The sequence below is a fragment of the Nicotiana sylvestris genome, chromosome 2 (genome assembly GCF_000393655.2).
Source record: "Nicotiana sylvestris chromosome 2, ASM39365v2, whole genome shotgun sequence".
Taxonomy (NCBI): Eukaryota; Viridiplantae; Streptophyta; class Magnoliopsida; order Solanales; family Solanaceae; genus Nicotiana; species Nicotiana sylvestris.
In genome coordinates, this window is record NC_091058.1 from 139,694,713 (window position 1) to 139,710,914 (window position 16,202).

Consider the following 16,202-nt stretch of genomic DNA (forward strand, 5'->3'; position numbering starts at 1 on the left):
CACCAGCATCAACTGCCTCCTCGGTAGCCTTCTCACTTTGAGGAAAAGCATCTTCCGTTATTTCTGGCTCGGGGACTTCAGTCGAAGACTTCCCCTCACTCTCATCAAGTCGAGGCGGAGCAGTCTCAACCTCTACCAGCTCAGTAATTCCTTGAATCTCAGTGCCAGCTCGCACATGGGCCACAAGCCCGGAGTCTTCTTCTTCTTCTTCTTCTTCTTCTTCTTCTTCTTCTTCTTCTGGCTCTTCTCTTAGCCATTGGACTGACTCCAAAGTCAAAGGGATGATGTTCCCCTTGGGTTTACAGGTTGTTTTCTTTTTGGGCTTCTGGCCCTTAGAGTTCACAGAAGTCGAAGCTCTTTTCCTCTTCTTCTCCTTTACCAACTTTGAGACAAATGATAGGGGAGGAATTTCTTCATCACCAGATGGGGGACTCATCATAACATCCTTACCGAGACCTACAAAAGAAGAAAAATGATTAAGTTCGGAAAAATATTCGAACTGTGGTCAAATCATTAAGTCAAGAAGAAAAGTTTACCGTGACTACTAGCCGCCCTTCGACCCTTTACCAATCGTGCCATGCGCGCTCATCATGTGTTGGCTGCGATATTAATATCCTGACCCAGTCCTCGAGATTGGGAACCACACTCGGCATCCAAGAAACAACTGCATCAAGTAAAACACTAATACAACAACAACAACATACCCAGTAAAATCCCACTAGTGGGGTCTGGGGAGGGTAGGATGTACGCAGACCTTACCCCTACCCCGGAAGGGTAGAGAGGCTGTTTCCGGGAGACCCTCAACTCAATAGAAGAGATAATAATATCAGAAAAGAAATGCAAGAGGAGATCTGTAACAATAAATGAAGCAGGGGAAGTAATAATGATATCTTAACACCAAATAAGTGAAAGGGAGTGCAGTAATACAATCCTATGCAAAACAACAAAATACTGTGAACACAACCTAGACCACTACCAAACATAGGCAAAGCTCTATCAGACTACCCGGAAAAAACAATGCACTACCCCTAGCCTACAACCCTAATGCTCGACCTCCACACGTTCCTATCAAGAGCCATGTCCTCAAAAATCTGAAGACGCGCCATGTCTTGCCTGATCACCTCGCCCCAATTCTTCTTAGGCCGCCCTCTACCTCTTCTCATACCTGCCAAAACCAACCGCTCACACCTCCTAACCGGGGAATCTATGGTTCTTCTCCGCACGTGTCCAAACAACCTAAGCCTCGCTTCCCGCATCTTGTCATCCACGGGAGCAACGCCCACCTTCTCCCGAATATCTTCATTCCTTATCTTATCCAGTTTAGTATGCCCGCACATCCATTTCAACATCCTTATCTCCGCTACTTTCATCTTCTGGACATGTGAATTCTTAATTGCCCAACACTCAGCCCCATATAACATAGCCAACTTAACCACCACTCTGTAAAACTTACCTTTGAGTTTTGGTGGTACCCTCTTGTCACACAGGACTCCCGATGCTAACCGCCATTTCATCCACCCCACCCCAATGCGGTGCGTGACATCCCCGTGAATCTCTCCATCTCCATGGATAATAGACCCTAGGTACTTGAAACTTTGTCTCTTGGGGATGACTTGTGAGTCGAGCCTCACCACCCCGTCCGCTTCCCCTGACACGCCGCTGAACTTACACTCCAGATATTCCATCTTGGTCCTACTCAATTTGAAACCTTTGGACTCCAAAGCTTTCCTCCACACATCCAGTCTCACATTAACACCGCTATGCGACTCATCGATCAGAACTATATCATCAGTGAACAACATACACCATGGCACCTCCCCTTGAATATGGTGTATCAAGGCATCCATCGTCAGAGAAAATAAGAATGGGCTAAGCGTAGATCCTTGGTGTAACCCCATAATCACCAAAACAAGCTCGGAGTCACCTTCCGTAGTCCTGACCCGAGTCTTAGCTCCATCATACATATCGTTTATCAATTCAATGTATGCTACCGGTACCCCTTTCACTTCCAGGCATCTCCAAAGTACGTCCCTAGGGACCTTGTCATACGCCTTCTCTAGGTCAATAAACACCATGTGCAAATCCCCCTTCCTATCCCTATGTTGTTCCACCAACCTCCTTATAAGGTGGATAGCTTCCATAGTAGAATGACCCGACATGAACCCGAACTAATTTTTAGAAATAAATACCGCCCTTCTCACCCTCCCTTCTACCACCCTCTCCCAAACTTTCATGGTATGACTTAACGACTTGATGCCCCTATAATTGTTACAATTATGGATATCACCTTTGTTCTTAAACATCGAAATCATCAAAATACATCTCCAATCATCTGACATCCTCTTCGTCTTGAAAATAACATTAAACAACCTAGTCAACCATTCTAAGCCCGCTCTACTCACATACCTCCAAAAATCTACTAGAATCTCATTTGGTTCTGTTGTTTTGCCCACAGCTCCCACTACCTCATCAACCTTGATACGCCTACAGTACCCAAAGTCTCGGTGACTCTCAGAGTGTCCCAACTCCCCTAGCACGACGGTACCGCTCCCCTCTTCATTCAGAAGTTTATGAAAGTACATCTTCCATCTATGCTTAATCTTGGAGTCTTTCGTCAATACTCTATCTTCCTCGTCTTTGATGCACCTAACTTGATCCAGGTCACGAGCCTTTCTCTTTCTCGTTTTGGCCAACCGAAATAGCTTCTTGTCCCCACATTTCCCCCCAGTTCCTCATACAACCGATCAAATGCAGTAGTTTTAGCCTTTGTGACCGCTAATTTTGCCTCCTTCCTAGGTTCCTTATACCTCACTCTGTTTGCTCTCCTCTGCTCCTCATCGGCACTCTCCACTAACGCAAGGTACACTATTTTCTTTGCTTCTAATTTACCTTTGACCACATCATTCCACCACTAGTCGCCTCGGTGGCCGCCAAAGTAGCCCTTCGAGACCCCTATCACCCCTCTCGCCGCCTCCCTAATACAGTTCGCCGTCGTCGTCCACAAAGCGTTAGCATCCTCATCACTCTTCTAGGCACCCATAGTCATCAACCGCCTCTCCAACTTATGTGCCGTATCCTTAGCCAAAGCACCCCACCTTATCCTCGGTTGACCCCGTACAAACCTCTTCTTCCTCTTTATCATGATACTGACGTCCATCATCAAAAGCCTATGTTGAGTTGCGAGGGTCTCATTCGGGATCACCTTACAATCCTCGCACAACCCCCTATCACCCCTTTCGAGGAGTATATAATCAATCTAGGTCATAGCCATCATACTCCGAAAAGTAACCAAATGCTCCTCCCTCTTCGGAAAACTAGAGTTCGCGATCACCAACTCAAAACCCCTAGTGAAATCCAATAGAGAAGTACCACCTCCATTCCTATCCCCAAAGCTGAAGACACCGTGCACCTCTTCATAACCCTCAGGCGATGACCCAATATGACCATTGAAATCCCCTCCTATAAATAACTTCTCCGTTGACGGAATACCCCACACCACCTCATCCAACCCCTCCCAGAAGCACCTCTTAACCTCCTCGCCCAAGCCCGCTTGCGGCGCGTACGCACTAACTACATTCAGAGTGCTCCCTCCAACTACTAACTTAATCGCTATCAATCTGTCTTTAACCCTCCTAACCTCAACCACTGACTCCCTGAGCTCCCTATCCACCAAAATACCCACTCCGTTCTTGCCTTTCACGCGTCCGGAGTACCATATTTGAACCTGTATGCATTCCTCATCTTCGATCCTACCCATCTGGTCTCCTGAACACAAGCTATTTTGACCTTCCTCTTCTGGAGAATCTTCGCTAGCTCTATAGACTTACCCGTCAACGTCCCTCTATTCCATGATCCAATCCTCAACCTACAGGCTCCCTTGTTCCCTTTACCCCCTCTAGGCTCCGTCCCACTCCCTGACCCATGTCCTACCCCCCGCCCCACCACCCGCCCACCCCGAGGACATGACCTTACTCTACCATTACAAACCACAACCGCTATACCTACGGTGTGGTCTAGACAAAAATGCAACTACAAACAAGCATAGGTATAAACTAGAAGGTAACCAATATCCAGAACTACTACAACAACAAATTAACTAAAACAAATAGGTGACAGGAGGTACCAATTCCCGCGGATAGAACCTGGACTTTTGACTTGCTATACTCTCGGTGCTGTGGGACCCGACGTCCAGCCCTTTAGACTACCAACTTGCCTGCCGGCTGTGCTGTGTTTGCTCATACACCTCCCACTCAACCCGAAACGACCACAAACAAATTGCAACCTAGATAACACACAAACACACAATGGAACCGAGAAAAAGAGACAAGTGCGGGACTGTCACCGTCACCACCAGTGACACACAGATCTACTACTGGCTAGACTCGCCGAAAAACAATGCCGAACCTTGTAACAGTGGAGCGACGCTGGGAAAAGAAGCAGAGAAATGGAAAAATATAAAGGAAAAGGGGAAGCACAGAGGAGGGGGTTGGGGTAAAAGCCGGAAAAAGGAGAAGAGAGATGGAGCAACACCGGTAAAGCATCGATCGCCGGCCTAGTCTCTGCTAGGGTTAAGAAGAGGGAAGAGGGGAGGGGGAAGAAAGAGAGACAGGCGGAGGGAGAGATAGAGAGATAGAGAGAGAGAGAGAGCGAGGGGATAGAGAGGGGGTGTGCTTACCTAGATTACCCGTCCACGCCGGTGCCGGTGTTGGAGAAGTTCACTAGCGGGGGATTACCGTTAAATGAGACCGTTAGTATTATTCAGAGACGGGCGTGTAGGAGACCATTTCAAGTTGGAAAATTCTATCTTTCATGTCAAATCATGACAATAAAACACTAATAATAAAGGGAAAAAATGAAGGCAATAAATAGAAATTGAGGAAATATGCTTCATATTCCATTTATCAGGAAATGGCATACTTTCGGCCGGGATCAAGTCCGAGGTCTTCACTCGAACAAATTGGCCCATCCAGCCCCAGTCTTTGTCCTCATCTATAATCGAGAAAGGTGCCCTAGTGGCCCGACGTTGAAGCTTTATTAACCCTCATCGATAGAGTCGAGGGCTATATAGGCGGATGAGATGGTCGAGGGTGAAGGGAAGCACATCGACTTTGCTTGCAAAGAAACAAAGTAGTATCACTATCCTCCAGAAAGAGGGATGAATCTAACCAAGGACCACCTCATATTTCTTGCAGAAATCTATGATAATCGAATCTAAAGGACCCAACGTGAAGAGGTAAGTGTAAACACTTAAGAACCCTTCTACGTGGGTGGTGATTGATTCTTCTAAAGCAGGCATCACCACATGTTTTTACCCTAGTTGCAATCTTCTTTAACCTAGGAGAGGAGTTTTTCGGTTATCGAGCATATGTATCTCGATATCGGCTCGCATCGACCCAGCACTGAGGAAGTCTTTTCATCATTAAAATCAAAATCGAGGACAATCCTCCAGGAAAAAAATCTTTAAGGTGTGGCTCCGCCACCAGTTCCTCACCAACCGTCCATGACGATGAAGCAATCTCCTTTTGTCGAATAGTTTTTGAAGTCTTAGCCATTTTAATTTTACGAATGAAGAATAATGGAAAGTGAGAAGAAACACTTGGTATTTTATGGTGAAACAGGCGAAGAAACACCAGAGATATGAAAACACAAAGCTTTGAGGAAGGCAAAGGAATTTTGAAGATTAGAGCGAAGAAGGTTTGAAAGTAAAGTTTGGGCAAAAGAAGAAAGATACATTTATAGGTTTAAGCCGACAGTTCAAATTCGATAGTGGCCAACCATCGACTGGCACGCATTAAATGCTTGGGAAACTGTACCTACGAGATGTTTTGGTTATCTCTGTTGCTTATGTCATGATGTATCGAGGTGAAGATCGAGGGCTCAAATTGTTTCTTGTAATTACTCTCCAAAAAATGAGAGGACTATCTATATACGGTCAAAATCGGGCTTGACCTTTTTGTGTGACTGATCGAGGCTGGAGCATGATGAGTCAAGGATCAACTTCAATTTATATCAAACTATGGTGCACAGTTAGGTTGTCTAGCTTGAGACCCTAAGATCGATTAAGCTCGAGATATTAAGACCAATTAAGATCAAGACTGACCAAAACTGAGACCGACGAAGAATAAGATCAACCAAGATTGGGACTAAATAACATGGATAAAGAGGGAAGCTTACTGGGTCGAATAACGGAAAGACGAAATATCTTTAAACGAGTGAGGATCACGGCGAAAATCCTGACACGTATCAAGAATAGGCCGACTAATTAGCCAATCATGGGATTTCTTGCTGTATTTAGAATTGTACCAATAGGAGGACTCCCCTACTATATAAAGGGGGCATGGTTATTTGTAAAGGATATCATATTCACATTATATAAAGCAATATACCATCTTCTTAAGCTCTCAATACTCTGTTTTTCTGTTAATACTTTCCAGTAAAATACTTATTTGATTCGAATGCGACCTAGCTTGAGGATCAAAGCTATACATCTCATTTTGTTTGTTTTATTTTTATTTAATTTCAATATCAATTTATTTTTTCTCTCAGTTTGTGCCAAGTAAAATCACGTGTCCTTAAAACCGTAGTATAAATTCAATTGTTATCCATTTTTAGGATAAACATGCTTAAAGTGGGTATCAGAAATCACGGACACTTGGCTTTGGGATCCAATTTACTAATATGTAATCTTCACTCTTCTCCACTTTTACAATAAACGGTAATACCCGTTAGACATAGCATTATAATAGTGATAAAAGCAAATGTTTCATTCCAGTATAAAGAGGAAACAAATGCGATATTACACAATTTTGGATATGCTTTTTTAATGTATGATCATGCCGTGTACGGGTAATATCAGGGATAAAGTTATCCTTGATTTCTCGGTAAAGAAATAAGAGGGAAGTACGATTTGACACGAGCCCGAGTAAAGCCAAGGGGTTGCGCGTCTCGGAGCCCGAGGAGGACGAATGGTGCACCCGGGGTCGGATACAATTGAGCATCGGGTTCGATAAGAGTGAAGGTCTGTGGCTAAGGGAAAAACAGTTGGACATGATAAGTGGGGAGCCGTAATATTCGTCCTCAATCGGATGTTACAGCGCAAATCTCCCCCGATATCAACCGCAGATCAGCATTTACTGGGAGAAGAAGATTTTTTTACCTTATTTATATTTGTACTAGGATTGAAACTTCCCTACTATATAAAAGGGAGAACCTTTTTATTTTCAAAACAACTGTTGACACGCATATCAAAGTAATAAAAGTTTATTTTTGTTCTCTAGTTACTGTTCATAGTGTTCTTCAACTACTTAATCATTTGGTTGCAACCGAGCCCATCTCGAGGGCTCAGCCGAGGTTAATTTTCAGTGTTCATCTAAAAGCCATGCTTAATTATTCATCACGTTTGGTTTGATCATTTTTCTTCTATTTACTTTAACTGTTTTCTGTTCATAGGTCATTAGTGTTAAATTAAATCACGTATTCTTTAACTGCATACAAATTTAATTGTTACTTATTTTAAGGATAAACCGTTTGGATCCCACCATGGGGATAAGGATAATAGTGGTGATTTAATATGAATCTCCATAACATACCCTACTTTACACTTGCTCTTTGAAGTTTGATTTCAGGTTAATCTAAAAATGTCAAATTTTCAGTCTAGTCACTTGAACGTTGACTCCAAGTCAGGCCAACACGGTGAAAACAATAATGTGGTACCCAGCAATGATGTACCCCCTATTTATCCCAACGGTGCCCCAATCGTTGACCTGGTCGATGCTAACTCATAAGTTGACTTCAACATCAACCTGCCAACTAACCCCAAAGATAACATTCGCGGGGCACCCCAGCCATCGGCTCGAGAAGCACCCGAAGGGAAGGTGATATAGTTAGCTTACGATTTATTTTCGAAATGTTACAAGCTTAGTAAGCCGCAATAGCACAGCTATAAATCCAAAGCCACGCCCAAAACAGGATCGAGCCCGAGAGGGTTAGAGAAAATTCTTGAAAAGATGAATAAACTGCTGCGGAACTGGAAGAGTTCTGGCCCGAGGAATCTTCCGAGGTGATGAAACTGCTCGAAGAACTAACAAAGCGGGTGGAGTCTTGTAAGAAAAAGATATAGGCAAATGACAAGAAGGTGGAAACTTGCAATTCAAGGGTTGATAAGATCCCAGGAGCGCCTCTAATATTGAAAGGGTCGGATTCCAAAAAATTCACTCAGAAGCCTTTTGCCACCGAGTGCGGCTCCGAAGCCAATTCCAAAGAGATTCCGAATGCCAAATATTCCCAAATATAACGGGAACACAGATCCAAATGAGCATATAACCTCCTATACATGTGCAATTAAAGGCAAAGAAGTAGAAGATGATGAGATCGAGTCAGTCTTATTAAAGAAATTTGGGGAAACTCTGTCCAAAGGAGCGATGAAATGGTATTATAACTTGCCTCCTAATTCCATTAATTCATTTGCTATGCTTGTAGATGCCTTCTTTAAGGCCCATGCTAGCGCCATCAAGGTCGAAACGAGGAAATCAGACCTCTTTAAAGTCAAGGAGAGAGAAGGAGATTCTAAGGGAATTTGTGTCAAGGTTACAGATGGAGCGAATGGATCAACCCCTGGCCATAGATGATTGGGACGTCCAAGGGTTCACCCAAGGGATCAGTCCCTGATGTTCCGTCGCTTCTCATCAATTGAAGCAAAACTTGGTTGAGTACCCCGTGGTTACTTGGGCTGATGTCCATAACAAGTATCACTCAAAGATTAGAGTCGAGGATGACCAGCTGGGGGGTCCCCTCAGGATCATTTTACCCCAACAGAGCAAACGACATGTCTCAAAGAATTATGGATCAGGAGCGAAGGACGGTTCGAGATTGGTATCAACCATACCGCTCAGACAGAAGGGGAAACGAGCCCGATCGCCACCCAACTAGGAACGACCGGAGAAATAATCAAGGACCTTGCAACCGGGGTTTAATATATAAAAATGGTTTCGATAGATCACTTAGGGGCAGGGAAGCCCCGAGACTATCCAAATATAAATTCAATGTGGACGCTACAAGTATAGTGTTGACCATTGGTCGCATCAAGGAGGCCAAATAGCCTAGGCCACTTTAGTTGGATCCCGTACATAGGGATTACAACTTGATGTGCAAATGCCATGGTACTTATGGTCATAGGACTGAAAATTATCGATAGCTAAGGGATGAAGTGGCTCGACTATTCAACAATGGGCACCTTCGGGAAGTCTTAAATGAATGGGCCAAAAATATTTCAAAAAATAGGGAGGCCAACAAATAGGTTGAGCAAGAGGAGCCTCAACACGTGATCAACATGATCATTGGGGGAGTGGATGCCCAACAAAGGCCAATGATAAAACGCACCAAAGTTTCTATCACAAGGAAAATGCACCCGTGATTATGTCCCGAAGGGGTCCATTTCATTCAGGGACGAGGATGCCCAGGGCATCATCCAACCTCACAATGATGCGCTAGTAATATCTGTACTTATCAATAAATCTCGAGTTAAATGTATGTTAATTGATCCAGTAGCTCGGCCAATGTCATCCGATGGAGGGTCGTAGAGCAATTGGGATTATTAGACCAAATCGTACCACCAGTACGAGTATTGAACGAGTTCAACATGGCATGCGAGACGACGAAGGGTGAAATAACCCTACTAGTAAACACTGTCGGGACCACCCAATATACATAATTCTATATGATCGAGGGGGATATGCGGTACAACGCCTTGTTTGGAAGGCCATGGGTTCATAGCATAAGGGTGGTTCCTTCAACCCTGCATCAAGCATTGAAATTTCCCACTTCGGGAGGAATCAAAATGGTCTACAAGGAACAACCGACCACAAAGGAGATAATCGCTGTCGATGAAGTAATCTTGGTGCCCGTGGTCTCAATATAAAAAAATAGTGGACTGGTCAAAGAGAAGGAAACCAAATAACAATCAACGATCCCGACCCTGACCGTACTAGAAAAATAGGAGAAGCACACATCAAACGAGGAGGATGATTACGGTGTCCCGAGATCATTTATAGCTCATGATGACACCGATGTCACTAAATAGACAATCAAGGAATCGGAGCACGTCAGACCAATCGAGCATCAGTCAGATCGAAAGGTATACCTAGGCACGGGGTTAACTCCCGAGCTTAGAAAAAAACTTATTGATTTTCATAAAGCTAATGCCGATTGTTTGGCCTGGTTACACTTAGATATGATAGGGATCCCACCAGAGGTGACAACTCACAGATTGAGCTTCGATCCAAAATTCTATCTAGTCAAACAAAAGAGGAGGTCGTAGTCCTAAATCAAACATGCATTCATCAAAGACGAGGTATCTAAACTTTTGAAAATAGGTTCCATCTGGGAAGTTAAATACCTAAATTAGTTTGCTAACGTAGTAGTTGTACCTAAAAAGGGAAACAAACTTAGAATGTGTGTGGATTATCAGGACCGAAATATGGCATGTCCGAAGGATTCATTTCCTTTGACCAACATCGACGGAATGATCGATGCAACGGCCATACATAAGGTACTGAGTTTTTTCAATGCCTATTCCGGGTACAACCAAATTTAGATGGACCCAGGCGACCAAGAAAAGACATTTTTCATAACTAAATTCGGCACCAATTGTTAAAATGTGATGTTGTTTGGGCTAAAAAATATCGGTGCCACGTATTGATGCCTAGTTAACCTGATGTTCGAAGAAGAAATAGGGAAATCAATGGAATTTTATATTCACAATATGTTAGTTATGTCCCAGCGAGCAGAGGACTATTTGAAGCATTTGTAAGAAACCTTCGACATATTGAAGAAATACAACCTGAAGCTGAATTCGGAGAAGTATGCTTTCAGGATCAGCTCGAGCAAGTTCCTTGGGTTCATGGTATCCAACCGGGGAATAGAGATCAACCCGGACAAGATAAAAGTTATAGAATATATCACCGTAGTTGACAACGTCAAGGCAGTACAAAGACTGACCGGGCGGATAGCCGTATAAGGCCGATTTATTTTGAGGTCGTAACACAAGAGCCGTTGATTCTTCTCATTACAAAAGAAGAAAAATGACTTCTCTTGGATCCCGAAATTCCAATAGGCTTTAGAAGAACTCAAACGGTACCTATCGAGCCCTCCCTTGCTGCACACTTTGAAGGCAAACGAGCATCTATACCTCTACTTGGTAGTTTTCGAGGTAGCGGTAAGTGGTGTCCTAGTACGGAAAGAAGAAGGTATGTAATTTCCTATTTATTACGTTAGTATATCCCTAGGCAATGCTGAAACAAGGTATCCACACTTAAAAAAATTAGCACTCGCCTTATTGAGCACATCTAGGAAGTTGAAACCGTATTTAGTGTCACCCCGTATGTGTCGTGACCTCATACCCACTAAGTCATGTTATGCATAAATCCGAGCTCTCGGGCTGGCTGGCCAAATGGGCCATTGAGATCAGTGGGTATGATATCGAGTACAAACCCCGGACTGCTATAAAATCTCAAATTTTGGCAGACTTCCTGGCTGACTTTACACCGGCCTTGATCGCCAAGGTTGAGAAGGAATTACTGCTCGCTTCGTGGATTAGCTCGGGGTTTTGGACCCTATTCACTAATGGTGCTTCAGACGCAAAAGGGTCCGGGCTAGGAATCGTATTAAAAACCACCTATGGGTAACATAATAAGGGAGTCTATAAGAATTGTGAAATCGACTAACAACGAAGTCCAATATGAGGCTATGATTGCAGGTCTAGAACTGGCTAAGAGCCTGGGGACTGAGGTGACCAAGGCCAAATGTGATTCAGTCCTCATCGTTAACTAAGTCAACAGAACGTTTGAAGTAGAGGAGGAACAGAAGCGGAGATACTTGGATAAGTTCCAAGTGACCCTACACCAATTCAAGGAATGGGCTCTACAACATGTACCTCGAGATCAAAATAATGAGGCTGATGCGTTGGCTAATCTAGGGTCGCCAGTCAACTCCGACGAATTAACTCAGTGATATAAGAAGGTCACGCCGAGGTGAACTCAACAAGATTAACTTGGGACTGGAGAAACAAATGCATAAACTACCATAAGAGAGGGAAATTGCCGTCGGATTCCAAGGAATTGAGGGGCCTTCCTACTTGTCATGACCCAAAACTTAGCCTGTCGTGATGGTGCCTCACGTGGTACTAGGAAAGCCGGCACTTCAAAATACTTCCAACACTTTTAAAATAAAACAGGTTTAAATCATCAAACTCTTAAAACTAGATTGAAGGTCAAAACCCAATACGGAAATTCCCAACATCGGGGTGTCACTGGGGTACATAAGCATCTATACAACACAAGCCTGGAAATAGTATCTATGAAAGGCAAAAACTAAATACATAAAGCTGAAAGATAGGAAAGGAGAGACAAGATCTACGAACGCCGGGCAGATACCTTGAAATCTCTAAATGATCAAGCTGAGCAGAGAGATTAACACCCACCGTGTCCAGAAACACTTGGATTTGCACACGAAGTGCAGGGTGTAGCGTGAGTACAACCAACTCAGTAAGTAACACGACTAAATAAAGGACTGAAAGTTGTGATGAGCTGCACTGATATAGTTCAATTACAAAAATTATAACATGGGAAGATAAACATGCTTTCAAGTTCGACAATTAAGGCCAAAACAATTAATTCATGTCAAGTTCAATTGAAACATGATATAATATCTCTCAAAAATTACATGACAGTGATATATGCCAGCTGAAGTACAACAGTAATGAAATCAAGTGTATAATCTCAAAGCAACAATCACTCGGTCCTCCCATACACTCCAACATCACAATCACTCATTCCTCACAGATGCTCGAAACTCGCACTCGACACTTGCACTCAGTAGGTACTTGCGCTCATTGGGGGTATGTACAGACTCCGGAGAGACTCCTTCAGCCCAAGCACTATAACAAGCCAATCATGACATAAATCAATAAGACATGCTGCGACATGCAGCCCGATCCCATAAATATCCTCACAATCAGGACCTCGGCCTCACTCAGTCATCAATCTCTCCAATCTCATTAATCATGATAATCAGCCCAAACATCAATGATATAATAATATTGATAAGGAACAATAGAGACTGAGATATAATATGCGAGTAAATCTATGACTGAGTACAAAATAGCAATTAGCAGATAATTCAACATGTAACACGGCCTCTGTGGGTCCATACAATACAAACACATAGCCTAAACATGATTTCTAACATGATTTGCAGTTCAATTTCCATAACACATGGAGAATATACGGATAACAATAGAGTGTTCAACTATACAGTTTCATGGAATTAACCAAGTCACGATTCCTACGGTGCACTCCCACATGCCCGTCACCTAGCATGTGCATTACCTCAAAACAAATCACATGACACATAATACAGGGTTTCATACCCTTAGAACCAAATTTAAAACTATTACTTACCTTAAACCGTGAAAATACCTACTCCAATACTCCCTTGCCTCGCGAATCGGCCTCCATATGCCTCGAATCTAGTCAAAACCGTTTGATACAATCAACACGGGCTAAAGAAATTAATTCCATAAGAAAATACTAAGTTATAAATCAAAAGCCAAAAGTCAACTCAAAAGCTGTCCCCTGGACCCACGTTTCAGAATTTGATATAAGTCACAAAATTCGAAAGCCCATTCAACCACGAGTCCAACCATACCAAGTTTACCAAATCCGACACTAAATCGTCACCCAAATCTCCAAATTAAACTCTCCAAATCCCTAGCTTCAAACTCCCAAATTCTACGTTAAATACACACAAACTAGGATGGAAATTCTATGGGGAAACAAGGTTATCGAATAAAAATGAGCACAAGTGACTTACCTCAAGAAACCCCTCGAAAATCCTCTCAAAAATCACCTTAGACTGAGTTTGCAAAGTCCAAAATGAGAGAAATCACAAAACCCTCGAACTTAATGTTCGGTCCAGGGGTCACACACTTGCGCTCCACTTGGCCGCATCTGCGGTCCGCTTCTTCGGATTTTACTTCGCTTCTGCGAACCAAGAACCCATCCCACCTCCACTTTTGTGGTCTCTCATGCGCAGATGCGCATCCGCACCTGCTAATTTACTTCCGCGTTTGCACCTTCAGGCTTTCTTTCCGTACGCACACTTGCGATACCTCTCTGCATCTGTGGCCTCGAAGGTGCGGATAAATCCTTCGCACCTGCGAAAATCCCCCAGTTCAAGCCAACCTTGCAGGTGTGATCACACCAGTAAACTCCCAGCTTCAGCAATGAACTAAGTCTCATCTTCGATCCGTTAACCATCCGAAATCAACTCGAGGACCTCAACCAAACATACCAACAAGTCCTAAAACATGATACGAGCTTAGTCGAGCCCTCTAATAACCTCAAACAACATCAAAAACACGAATCACACCCCAATTCAAGCCAATTGAAACTAAGGAATTCCAACTTCTACAAAAGACGCTAAAACCTACCAAATCACATCCGATTGACTCCAAATTTTGCACATAAGTCACAAATGACACCATATACCTACTCCAACTCCCGAAACTCCAATCCGATCCCGGTAATCACAAAGTCCACTCTCAGTCAAACTTTTCAAATTTTCAACTTTCGCCATTTCAAGCCTAATTCAACTACGGACCTCCAAATCACAATCCGGACACACTTACAAGTCCAAAATCATCCAAGGGAGCTAACAGAACCATCAAAACTCCATTTCGGAGTCGTTTACACATAAGTCAATATCCGGTCAACCTTTTCAACTTAAGCTTCCAAGCTTGAGACTAAGTGTCTCAATTCATTCCGAAATCCCTCCGGACACGAACCGACTATCCCATTAAGTCACATAATAGCTACAAAGCACAAAATGAGCAGTAAATGAGGAAACGGGGTTGCAACTATCAAAACAACCGGCGGGGTCGTTACACTACTAAAGCTGCCAAGTTTGGCTTGGTCGGTGGAATGTTATACCAAAGATCATTTTTCGGGCCGCTAGCTAGGTGCTTGTGTCTGGGGGAGACTGACTATGTAATGAGGGAAGTACACGAGGGTACTTGTGGAAACTATTTGGGAGCATAATCCTTGGTTCGGAAATTGATCAGAGCCGGTTATTAGTAGAACGAGATGGAAAAGGATACGAAAGACTTTGTTCGAAAGTGCAACGAATGCCAGAGGCATGCCCCAATGATTTATCAACTGGGAAAATGCTTCAGCCGATGCTATCCCCCTGACCGCTTATAAAATGGGGGATGGATATCGCCGATCCTTTACAATGGGCACCTGACAAAGCCCAAATACATATTGCTCATGACCGATTATTTCTCCAAGTGGGTCAATGCACAAGCATTCGAGAAGATTCGGGAAAAAGAGGCCATTGACTTCATATGGGATCATATAATATGCTAGTTTGGGATACCAACCGAGATCACTTGCGACAGCAAGAGAAAGTTCATTGGCGGCAAGGTTAGTAAGTTCTCAAAGACCATAAATTAAAAAGATCTTGTCGACTACCTACCACCCTAGTGGGAACGGTCAAATGAAATCATCAAACAAAATTTTACTCCAAAACCTAAAGAAGAGATTGACCGATTTAAAAGGAAAGTGGAAAGAAATATTTCTCGAGGTCTTGTGGGCATATCGATGACTTCTAAGTCAAGCACCACTGCAACACCATTCTCTTTAGTCTACGGAGTGGAAGCTCTGATCCCCGTCAAAGTAGGAGAATCGACCCTAAGGTTGAAATACTCTATCGAGACGTCGAATGATGAGGCCATGGCCATGAGCTTAAACTTATCGGACAGAAGGCGAGAAGCTGTGCTAGTCTAGTTAGCGATCCAAATGCAACAAACGGGGAGATACTACAACCGAACTGGGAAGGTTATCAAACCTTCTACACTTTCATGTCGGGGACTTGGTGTTAAGGAAAGTTACTCTACATACCAAGAACCTGAATGACGGGAAACTAGGCCTGAACTGGGAAGGGCCATAAAAAGTAGGTGATAAAATCGAGGAAGGCTCATATAAGCTCGAATCAGGGAACAATGTACAACTACTGAACAACTGGAATATGGAACACTTAAAGCAGTACTACTGCTAAGGTACCGACACAATTTCCTTTATAGTATTCTACACTTTGAACTAACTGATGGTAGGCCAGAAACCCTTGTTTTAGTCATAGCTTGCACTCCA

The 16,202-nt window shown here is 43.4% G+C and overlaps 1 protein-coding gene across 1 annotated transcript; it reads right to left on the bottom strand.

The window, feature by feature from the left end:
- Window positions 1-3,256: 3,256 nt before the first annotated feature.
- Window positions 3,257-3,757, bottom strand: LOC138885685 (uncharacterized). Its single transcript, XM_070166661.1, has one exon. It carries the CDS (start codon window positions 3,755-3,757, stop codon window positions 3,257-3,259), a length of 501 nt encoding a protein of 166 aa, XP_070022762.1.
- Window positions 3,758-16,202: the final 12,445 nt, after the last annotated feature.